This window comes from Thalassophryne amazonica, chromosome 7, assembly GCF_902500255.1.
Source record: "Thalassophryne amazonica chromosome 7, fThaAma1.1, whole genome shotgun sequence".
NCBI lineage: Eukaryota > Metazoa > Chordata > Actinopteri > Batrachoidiformes > Batrachoididae > Thalassophryne > Thalassophryne amazonica.
Window position 1 is genome coordinate 40751533 of NC_047109.1, and position 12151 is coordinate 40763683.

Below are 12151 nucleotides of genomic sequence, written 5' to 3' on the forward strand. Positions count from 1 at the left end.
AGCGTTGCAGTTGTATTATACAATTTATTTATGTTTTGCATTCCAAGTAAAATATATTCAATAAACCCACAATTCCATGAATGTGCATGTAGGAGGCCCCCTGCTGCAGAAGCTCATGTCTGAAGTGGCTCTTATTAAAGATCTATAACATATGGTACAAAGTACAAACCTGGACTCCTGCTTTCATTGTGAGACATCACCACCACGCCACACCTTGTTTCCACATCTTTTATATAATATAAAACAATCGGTTCTTGAGATGTGATAACATTATAATACAAACTTTCTTTTAAAAAAAACAAATTAAAAATGGTTAACTCTCCATATGATACTCTGTGATGTACAATGAATGCTGTGCATTAACAGCTTGCAAACAGTGAAAGAACAGAATATATTATAACTTATTATGCTTTTACAATAATACTATTTATACCAAAAAAAATAAAAAAAAAAAATCAAGCAATATCAGAAATCATTAAAATGTAAATACTGGACTGCGTAATTTTAGTGTTCCTTAATCAGCATAAGTGAATAGCGTTCCATCTAGACATCTTGGTTGAGGAAATGTTGAAAGAACTCCCTGAGTTTTCCTTTTTTCTGCAACATCCTGCTTCGTAGGTGACCTCATCAGCAAGGCAGCAAAAATGGAGACTACAAAGAAACAAACAGGACACTTCAAACTGCATATCTTTGAATTCTACTTTCCTTTTCTCCAATTGGAATGTGGTGCCATTTTTAGATTAGTTTTTTAATGTTATGCAGAAAAACAAAAAATGATCAGAAATTCAACTTAAAATACATTATTTTGAGGCACATTTCTGCCAAGGTATTTTTGTGACTCAACATGCCAACATAATGAAAACAGTCAGCTGAGGACAACACATTTACACATAAGAAATTCCTTTGTAAAAAGTAAGTTCCTTTGGCTGCTCCCTTGTTTTCACTCGGGGTCGCCACAGCAAATCCAAGGTGGCTCTGCATGTTGAACTGGCACAGGTTTTACCCCGGTTGCCCTTCCTGATGCAACTCCACATTACATGGAGAAATGTCGCAGAGGTGGGATTTGAACCCGGAACCTTCTGCACTGAAACCAAGCGCATTAACCACTTGGCCACCACCCCTGCTTAAGAAATTCCTTTGTAATGTTTTTTTTTTTCCCTTTTCTTACCCAAAATGTTGACATCCAAGCGATTGCTAGCAGAAGTTTTCAACATCTCACGGAGAAAGGCAGTTAAATAGTTGAATACGTTTTGATGGCACTGAGGTAGCATTGAGATAACCTGAAGACAACAAAGGTGTGTTAATTGGAAGAAAAAAAAAAGAAAAAAAGAGAAGGAGTTAAGACACATCCACTTCCAAACCCATTTGAATGATTAAGTGGTGACATCATATGATTTAGTGCAGACTAACCTTCTCACACTGACTGGCAATAGAGCAGCATTCGAGGCAGTGCTGGTAAAAGGAATATGGAATCACAGGCTCTGGAAGGGCATCAAGGAAGAGAAGCAATGCTTCTGCCACCGAATGGTTACTGCCCGCTACAACACAGTGTCAAGGGCAGAATAACTGGACAGACTCAGCATGCTCTCAAAGGTTCAGCCCTATTAAATTCTTCCTCCCAGATGGTGAGAATCTCAAAGGATACGGAGAGAATCTAGCATGCCTGTATCAAGACAATCCCGAATTTCTGCAAATTCACTCCGAAGGCCAGGTTGTTGAAATATATCTTCCTGCAAATAGAAGCTTAACAATAAGCAATAATTCTATGACATGAAAAACCATCTAACTCAGGCGAATATCTGTCATTTTGGGTGACTGGGTGTGAACATCAGGCCTCTGAAAATGCATACAGCCCTCCGAAAGCATGTTATTGTATTATTATTATTATGTTAATTATTAACATTCTAATGTGAGCCATCAACAGAGCTCATAACTCAGTTTTATTTTTTAAAACTTCAAACAGGGTTCAGGCTGACTCCAGATGAGCTGCTGAGACTGTCTACCCTAGAGAAATTTCACTTTTAAATATAAAGCATCAAATTCCGGATCTTGACCACTCCAAAATCCCAAAATCTTGGTCTTGACTCGACCATTTGCCTTGGTCTCGACTTGGATTCCACATAAGTGTTTTTCCTTGTCCCCACCCCTAGTAAATATTCTCATGGTTTGAGAGTGTAGAGGAGCTGGTGTGGATTTTGATTTTGGATACATAAAAATACATAAATCACAGTTAGGCACATTTACAATTTAGGCCAAATCCCTTCATACGGTGCATCCAGAAAGTATTCACAGCGCTTCACTTTTTCCATATTTTGCTGTGTTACAGTCTTATTCAAAAATGGATCAAATACATTTTTTTTCTCCAAAATTCTACAAACAATACCCCATAATGGCAATGTGAAAAAAAAAAAGTTTCTTTTTTACATTTTCATGAATTTATAAAAAAAAAAAAAACCTGAATCCGAATGAACATCTCAGGAGAGATCTGAAAATAGCTGTGCACCGATGCTCCCGATCCAACCTGATGGAGCTTGAGAGGTGCTGCAAAGAGGAATGGGCAAAACTGCCAAAAGATAGATGTGCCAAGCTTGTGGTATCATATTCAAAAGACTTGAGGCAGTAATTACTGCCAAACCTTTTCACGTTGTCATTATGGGGTGTTGTGAATAGAATTTTGAGGGGGAAAAATTTATTTCATTTTGGAATAAGGCTGTAACATATAATGTGGAAAAGGGTGAAGCGCTGTGAATGCACTGTAAGTAAATCCAAATGTTACACAAAGATGTTTCTGTTTTGAAAGCAAGTGCATTATCCACTTTGCCACCCCACTGATCATAATACTTGTGATTTCAACTTTTTTTGGACACACAAAAGAGGAAAAGACTCTTTAATGTCAAAAACTCTGCAAAATCATCTGAGTGTCAAGGTAAAGTCCACAAGTTGTACAATTCACATTTATAACAAACCTTCAAATAAGAAAATTTCACAAAACATACAAGCATCACAGTGTTATTTTAATATAATTGCAACAGATACTTTTCATTTACACAGATTCTGACCTGTTGCATGCCGTTACGGAATAAGTGATCCACCATCATCCAAAGTTCTTTAGGAATATCGAGAGGCTTTTCACAGACTGCTGCTCCACCATCATCTCCTGACATCTCAGCCTTTTGCTGATAACAGCAACAAAACTGGTATGTAAATTTTACAGTGACAACACCAAGGCAAAAATAACAGATTATAATGCATATCATTTTCATAAACAATGCCAATGATCCTTGTGTTTTCCACGAACAAAAAAAATATCCCATTCATGTGGCTCTCAACTCCGTAAGAAGGACTGCATTTTTATAGTGCTTTCCACCTAGCCAATGCTCAAAGCACTTTCCAATAATGCCTCAAGTGCCTGTAACACCATGATGGATCAAGGAATAATAATAATTTATAATAATAATTTATTAATTTATATAGCGCCAAATCACGAGTAATCTAAAAGAGTAATTTAAAAGCAGAATAAAATGAAATAAGATTAAAATACAATAAAAACTTTAACCATAAAAAATTAAAGTAAAATAAATAAAACGTATAAAAAAGACACACAATAAAATACTAATGATAAAACAGGGAGAAGAGATGTGTCTTCAACCTGGCTTTAAAAGTCTCCACAGAGTCCGACTGTCGTATTTGTGCAGGCAGATCATTCCACAGAACTGGAGCGCGGTGATAAAAAGCTCTGTAACCCGCTGACCTATGAGCCCTTGCCGGCACATAGGACTCAACCAGGCCGGCCAGAGAGGGGGGCAGTCCGTCAACAATTTTATAGGCCAATAATACCTTAAAATCCGATCTCAAGGAGACCGGAAGCCAGTGAAGGGATTCCAGAACCGGCGTAATATGATAAAACCTTCTGCTTTGCGTCAGAAGTCTGGCAGCAGCATTTTGAACCAGCTGAAGACCCCTGATGCTGGACTGTGGTAAACCAGAAAACAAAGCATTACCATAGTCCAATCTAGAAGAGACAAACGCATGAATCAGAGTCTCAGCATCAGCCATAGACAGAATGGGACGAATCTTTGCTATATTTCTTAAATGAAAGAAAGCAGTCCTCGTAATGTCCCTAATGTGGAGGTCAAAGGACAACGTAGGATCAAAAATTAGCCCAAGGTTCCTCACGTTGTTAGTATGATGTATAACACATAAACCTAGGCTAAGCGCCAGCTGATGAAATTGATGCCAATGTCTTGCTGGACCAAGAACGATCATTTCAGTCTTATCAGAGTTCAAAAGTATAAAGTTGCTAGACATCCAACTTCTCACTGCTGCGAGACAGTCCTGTAAAGATTTTATGTGGACAGAATTTCCAGCAGCTATTGGCATATACAACAGAATATCATCAGCATAGCAATGAAAAGCAACCCCAAAACACCGCAACATGTTCCCAAGGGGTGCCATATACAGGGAAAAAAGCAGGGGACCCAGAACGGATCCCTGCGGAACCCCGAACTTCATGCCCTTAAAGTCAGAGGTAATGTCATTGGACAAAACACAGTGGGAACGACCAGACAAATAAGACGTCAGCCACGCAAGAGCAGTTCCAGTAATCCCGAAACAGTTTTCTAGCCTATCAAGTAGAATATGATGATCAACTGTGTCAAACGCAGCACTGAGATCCAACAACACCAATACTGTAGTAGTATCCGAGTCCATTGCTGGCAGAAGATCATTAACTACTTTAATAAGTGCTGTTTCTGTGGAGTGATGTCTTCTAAAAGCAGACTGCAGTGGCTCAAAAAGGTCATTCTCAGTAAGATAGTCCACAAGCTGCCGTGACACCACCTTTTCCAGAATTTTAGAGCAGAATGATAGATTTGATATCGGCCTATAATTTTTCAATACACGAGGATCAAGATTAGATTTCTTGAGTAGTGGTTTAACCATGGCAGATTTAAAACAATTTGGAACAGATCCAGAGTTTAAAGAAAGGTTAACAATTTCCAGCACAGTCGGCCCAAGAATGGGCCAAAGATCCTTAAACAATTTTGTTGGTATAGGATCAAATAAACAGGTTGTGCTTCTAGTAGACATCACGAGTTTCGTCAGCACACCTTGTGAGATACTGTTAAATTCCGTGAATCTAGGTAGCACCTCAGCTCAGTAGCTGGATATAATGACTGGACCAAAGTATGCTGAGTTGTGCTTAACCTAATATCTTCTATTTTCTTTTCGAAATGGTCCAGAAAGTCCTGTGCTGAAAAAGGAGAACGGCCAACAGGTGGCTGTCCATGAATAAGAAATGCCACCGTATCAAACAAAAACTTTGAGTTATGCTTGTTTTTGTTTATCAATTCAGAGTAATAGGCCTGCTTCGTAGCCAATAAAGCATGCTTATAATCTAAAATAGCTTCACACCACGTAAGGTGGAACACCTCTAGTTTGGAACTACGCCATTTCCGTTCCAACCCTCTAGCCTTCTGCCTAAGGTCATGCAAATAACTGTTAAACCAAGGTGTCTGTGCCTTGGGAAGGCATGGCCTTAATAGAGGAGGCGCAATCTTATCAAGTGTGGTTTTTAGCACTAAATTCAGGCTATCCGCAAGTCTGTCTACCGACTGAAAATTCATCAAGCTTGAAGTTAAGATTTCTGGTAATCTCGCTTCAAGTTCTGTCAAAGTTGAAGGTTTAATTCGTCGCCACAATGATAGGCAAGGTTGCTGTTCCACTAAACGCTGCAGCGTAATTGTAAACCTAATAAGCGAATGGTCAGAGACCGCTGATGCAAGAGGCAGGATGTCGATATTTGTGACAGCAAGGCCACGTGCAAGAACCAAATCCAGAGTATTACCACTGATATGCGCTGAACCATGAATGAACTGCCGAAATCCTAGTGCATCCATGATTTCCATAAATGATTTACCAAGGGGATCAGAGGGCTTATTTATATGAATGTTAAAGTCACCAATAATCAAAATGTTGTCTACACTAGTTGAAAGACTAGAGATGAACGTGCCAAATTCATCTAAAAAAAAAAAAAAAAAAAAAAATATGGGCCAGGAGGCCTATAGACAGTGACAATATAACATAGCTGATTTCCAGTTTTATGACCTTGACAGTACTTAGCATTATGGGCATAACGGAGAATCAGATGCTCAAATGAATTATATTTGTCCCCCAACAGTTAATAAAGTAAACCTGGATTTATAAATAAAAGCAACACCCCCGCCTTTCCTCACATCATGTGAAACGTGACTAAAAGTGTACTCCGGTGGGCAGGCCTCATTCAGAGGAAGGACACCTGTGGATTTAAGCCAGGTTTCACATAATCCAATCATATCCAGACGATGATCCACAATTAAGTCATTAACCAGCAATGACTTCAGAGACAATGATCTGATGTTAATGAGACCCAAACTAAGGATCTCGGTGGGATCAGCAGATTTTAATGAAGTCATGCGGAACTTCATGCTTCTCAGCAGCCAGTGACGCAGCGTGTTTCAGCAGCCGGAGGAGCTCAGGTGAAACACCGCATCTGCAAGCCCGCAGACGACAGCATCGGCATAAAAACTCCGTAGCCCGGCGAGAGGCAGCAGCAGGAAGCTGCGGCAAAAACGGGCATAGCTTTAACGGAGCCGATCCGGTCATCGGAGGGGACAGTCCAGGAACAACAGGACAAATCCAGCAGCCTCTCATGTGCAGCGCGCGCTCCCATGCCCAAAAATATTGTCCATCCCACAGGAGGCGAGGATCAGACCCTCTAGTGAAGGCTGCCAGGTAGAACTTAAATTTCACCAACGCACCGCTCCGCTTTCCGCGCCTTCTAAAGCGCCTCCTCTGGAGAGGAGCGCAAGGAAAATGGAGCAGGTGCAGCGGGACCTCTGCGACCACAGGTGGCAAAGCAGGGTGGGGCCCTCCCAGCCCGGACCCAGATGACAGCAGCGGCTCATAAAGAGCATTAATTAATGTCCAAGAGAGACTGATGATTATACACAAGCAAGGCAGAGATGTCCCGGCAGAACACACAGAGCAAAAACACAGCAACAAATAAAAATCTCGATGAGTGGTAAAGACAGGGCTGATGGCATGCTAAACACACAGGCGCCATCTTGCAAAATAAATGCAATTCCACCTAGTTGCTGGAAATGTATGAGAAACTGATACAAATTTTGGATATCCGTTTTTGTCCTGCAAAAGTTATTTTCCCATTCAATAATTGCGTTCCTTGTCAGCTGATGTCCACCAAGTCCGTCTGAAAGTTTTGTGCATGCTCAAAACTTTGAGCGGACATCATATGGAGAGCTTTCTTGGTGGCTGCACGTTTCTTTACCATTGTGTCCTTGACTTTTTTTTTTTTTACTTCTACAATACTCAGGCATTTATATCCTGTGGCTGTCTGATTCAGACTGGGCTTCTGATTGTCCAAAGCTCTGGCACAGACTGTTAATTCTGGCCAGCGGAAGATGCCAGATCCTGATGCAGCACCATGCAGTACTGCTGTTTGTTTAGCAAAGGTCAGACTTAACTAAAGAAAAAAAGACAGCGTGGCTGTGTGCTTTTTTAATCTGGATGTCAAAGCACCTGGTAGAGTCTCCTGGTGAGGAGGTTATCCAGAGTTGTTTGATGACCTCACTGCTGTAGCTGCACTGAAGGCTAGCACAGTTAGAAGACTGTGTCACATATACAAGTCTTGAAACAGAGAAAATCATTCGGCTGAATGCACCTCTTTGTGTTGCCAGTGGAAATGTGACATAATCTGTCCTTCAGAGCCCCAAAGCCACAGAAGACCCAAAGATTACACAATTTTGCCCCTGGACAAAATTAAAAATGCAACTAGACCCATTTGCTCTATCCATCACAGTGTGATGACACCATCACAGTTATTTCCCCAGCCGAGGCACAAACACATTTTTACAGCAGAGTGGACTAAGACAATGTAGGTAAGTGTCCAAAGACACAGGCAGGTACCGTTAGCGGGATTTGAACTCAGGTCTACATATTGCAGGCCAGCTCCTTATCCATTGATGCACCTGCTCTACAATACCATCTCATGAGCAGCTAAGAGACTTCAGTGCGACTACACATATCTACTGTAATCACACAGAAAAATCTTGATTTAAATGAAAATAATGTGAGGTGATGAGTGTCACAGCAGTTATTTAGGTAGATTTAAGACACTGATGTTTCACCTGGCTGCAGTGGATAGATGGCTCCTTTTGAAACCTGAGTGGTTACTAACAAAGAGACAGGGTGGCTCCATAGTGAGATGGATGCAGTGATGTACAGTACCAGCATCCCAGACCAGACCCGATGCTTCAGTCACACAATTTCTCTGAATGCAAAAGCTCACAGATATATAGAGCATGTGCCCAGTATACTTGCTGGATACCAATCATTAGATTTTTGTATATAGTTTATGAACAAATGGAAAAATACACAGAGTAATTTTCTAAAAATAAAAGTAAAAAAGTAAAATACCCCCCCCCCCCAAAAAAAAAAACTGTGCAAACTGATATGCTGCTAAACCATCATAAGCAGAAATGTGCAACCATGCATCAATACCCACCTACAGCACATGTTGTAGGTGGGCATTACCGCCAGCAACTAGCCATGGGACTTGGCAGCATGGTAACTTGGCTCAGAGGAAACCTGCTGCAGCAGCCCCCCTCAGACCACCATGTTTGACTCTTGAACAACCTGTGCTTTTCAACCTTTAAACAACTACAGACTTGCCTCCATCCTTAATGTAATCCTATGTAAATATTACCAATGATCCTTGTGGAAATTTCTCGACTTCCACCATAATTTTTTCTTGATTGTTTGAAATGGAGCAACATCAGGTAACACTCAGATGAGGTCTACAATACACTGTGACTGCACCCACTGTTGGAGTAATTGATTTAAATAAACCTCAAGACATTCATTGATTTAAAAATGTTCACATATCCATCTCCTGACATGTCTAAAGAGAAGTGGCTGCAACAGTGATGAGCTTTTAAATTTGTCCAACTACTTATGGGCTCAGGAAATGGGGAGCCTATACAGAGAAATGGTCATAATTCCTAAAAGGTTAATGCAATTACAAGCACAAGTTTATACAACCCCTGGCAAAAATTATGGAATCACCGGCCTCGGAGGATGTTCATTCAGTTGTTTAATATTGTAGAAAAAAGCAGATCACAGCCATGACACAAAACTAAAGTCATTTCAAATGGCAACTTTCTGGCTTTAAGAAACACTATAAGAAATCAGGAAAAAAATTGTGGCAGTCAGTAACGGTTACTTTTTAGACCAAGCAAAACTATAAAGGGTTCACTGTCTGACCACCTACAGTAGTGTTCAGAATAATAGTAGTGCTATGTGACTAAAAAGATTAATCCAGGTTTTGAGTATATTTCTTATTGTTACATGGGAAACAACATATCAGTAGATTCTCACAAATCCAACAAGACCAAGCATTCATGATATGCACACTCTTAAGGCTATGAAATTGGGCTATTAGTAAAAAAAAAAGTAGAAAAGGGGGTGTTCACAATAATAGCAGTGTTGCATTCAGTCAGTGAGTTTGTCAATTCTGTGGAACAAACAGGTGTGAATCAGGTGTCCCCTATTTAAGGATGAAGCCAGCACCTGTTGAACATGCTTTTCTTTTTGAAAGCCTGAGGAAAATAGGACGTTCAAGACATTGTTCAGAAGAACAGCGTAGTTTGATTAAAAAATTGATTGAAGAGGGGAAAACGTATAAGCAGGTGCAAAAAATTATACACTGTTCATCTACAATGATCTCTAATGCTTTAAAATGGACCAAAAAAAAAAAAAAAAAACAAAAAAAAAAAACAGACGCGTGGAAGAAAACGGAAAACAACCATCAAAATGGATAGAAGAATATCCAGAATGGCAAAGGCTCACCCATTGATCAACTCAGTCTGGAGTTACCTGTAAGTGCTGTGACAGTTAGAAGATGCCTGTGTGAACCTAATTTATTTGCAAGAATCCCCCGCAAAGTCCCTCTGTTAAATAAAAGACATGCAGAAGCGGTTACAATTTGCCAAGGAACACATCAACCGGCCTAAAGAGAAATGGAGGAATATTTTGTCGACTGATGAGAGTAAAATTGTTCTTTTTGGGTCCAAGGGCCGCAGACAGTTTGTGAGACGACCCCCAAACTCTGAATTCAAGCCACAGTTCACAGTGGAGACAGTGAAGCATGGTGGTGCAAGCATCATGATATGGGCATGTTTCTCCTATTATGGTGTTGGGCCTATATATCGCATACCAGGTATCATGGATCAGTTTGGATATGTCAAAATACTTGAAGAGGTCATGTTGCCTTATACTGAAGAGGACATGCCCTTGAAATGGGTGTTTCAACAAGACAATGACCCCAAGCACACTAGTAAACGAGCAAAATCTTGGTTCCAAACCAACAAAATTAATGCCTCACAGATGTGAAGAAATCATGAAAAACTGTGGATATACAACTAAATACTAGTTTAGCGATTCACAGGATTGCTAAAAAAGCAGTTTGAACATAATAGTTTTGAGTTTGTAGCGTCAACAGCAGATGCTACTATTACTGTGAACACCCCCTTTTATACTTTTTTTTTTTTTTTTTTTTACTAATAACCCAATTTCATAGCCTTAACAGTGTGCATATCATGAATGATTGGTCTTGTTGGATTTGTGAGAATCTACTGAATCTACTGGTACCTTGTTTCCCATGTAACAATAAGAAATATACTCAAAACCTGAATTAATCTTTTTAGTCACATAGCACTACTATTATTCTGAACATTACTGTATGTATGTTAATGTAAATCATGAGTTCCCTGGAGAAGACTTTTTTCAAGGCTGTTATTCCTGCTCTACACATGGCAGCACTTACCAGCTCATAGATGGTCTCTTGTGGCATATCCTGGATGGGCTCCCGCAGCTGGCACAACGTATGAATGGATGTACCGTAGCAGCTGGGCAGGTAGTTTCCAGTCACAGAGATGAAGTAGTCTTTGCCACGCTCCAGGTGAAGCACCAAGATGTCTTCAATCTTTTGTTTCCCAGAGTTAAGTTCAGGTGCCATTGAGCGGTTCACAAAAACCTCAAACTCAATGTCCACAGAAGCCCCTGGAGGTTCAGACACATGCACATACAAGGTGACTGAACTGTCATATATAATTAAACTGTTGTCTGCTGTGCCAGAAACTACAATGTCTGCACTGCATCATCAGTAATCTGTGGTGATATTTTTGCTCCACATTAATGTTAAGATGTTGTAGCCAATATGTCCTGCTCTGGCACTGCTTTTTTGCACGTTAGGAAATCTAAAATGTGAAACACTAAGCAACCCTTTAATTACTATTTCACATATACTTTTAATCAAATTTCAATCACCAGTTAATACTGTAGCTTTTCCAATTGCTGTTCTCTGCAGTAACAAGACATGGCACCAAGCCAGTTTCAAGCCAGTCTTCAGTCAACATCTCCTGAACAGTCAAGATGAGCAGAGATTTGCAAAGTTAAGGCTTGAGAGTGACTTTCACCCACCTGTGGCAGTAACCATGAAAGGCTACATCATCTCACTTTCTTGTCAGATTATTGTAATGTTCTATTTTCAGGGTTACCGCAGTCCAGCATCAGGGGTCTTCAGCTGGTTCAGAACGCTGCCGCCAGACTTCTGACACGTAGCAGAAGGTCTGAACATACCACACCCATTTTTGGCATCTTTGCACTGGCTCCCTGTCTCTGTGAGAGCAGATTTTAAGGTTTTGTTATTGACTTATAAGGTTGTTCATGGACTGGCGCCATCTTGTCTGGCTGATCTGGTGGAACTTTACGTGCCGGCCCGGGCTTTGCGGTCGCAGGATGCAGGACTTTTCTGTGTTCCCAGGGTGAAGAAGCCAGCAGGTCAAAGAGCCTTTTCACATCGTTCACCCACCCTGTGGAACAGTCTTCCTGTGACCATGAGACAGTCGGAGTCCATGGACATTTTTAAGTCAAGACTGAAAACCTATTTTTATTCTCTTTCTTATGAATAGTTTTTTTTTTATCTGTTTTATTCTTTTACTTCTGTTTTTAATCATGTATTTGAATTTTTTTTTTAATTCATTTTTAATTATTTATTTAAATTTTATGTTGAATGGTTTCATGTAAGGCGCCTTGA

General features: G+C 40.2%; 1 protein-coding gene across 1 annotated transcript in view; it reads right to left on the reverse strand.

Annotated features, from left to right (window-relative positions):
• Positions 1-213: 213 nt before the first annotated feature.
• inpp5b (inositol polyphosphate-5-phosphatase B) overlaps positions 214-12151 on the reverse strand; it is a 68024-nt gene continuing 56086 nt past the window's right edge. The window contains 7 exon segments of the mRNA XM_034174060.1: positions 214-588; positions 590-651; positions 1169-1280; positions 1411-1538; positions 1646-1730; positions 3060-3176; positions 10880-11115. Of these exon segments, the coding sequence (XP_034029951.1) occupies positions 544-588; positions 590-651; positions 1169-1280; positions 1411-1538; positions 1646-1730; positions 3060-3176; positions 10880-11115 (785 nt within the window). The 3' untranslated portion in view covers positions 214-543.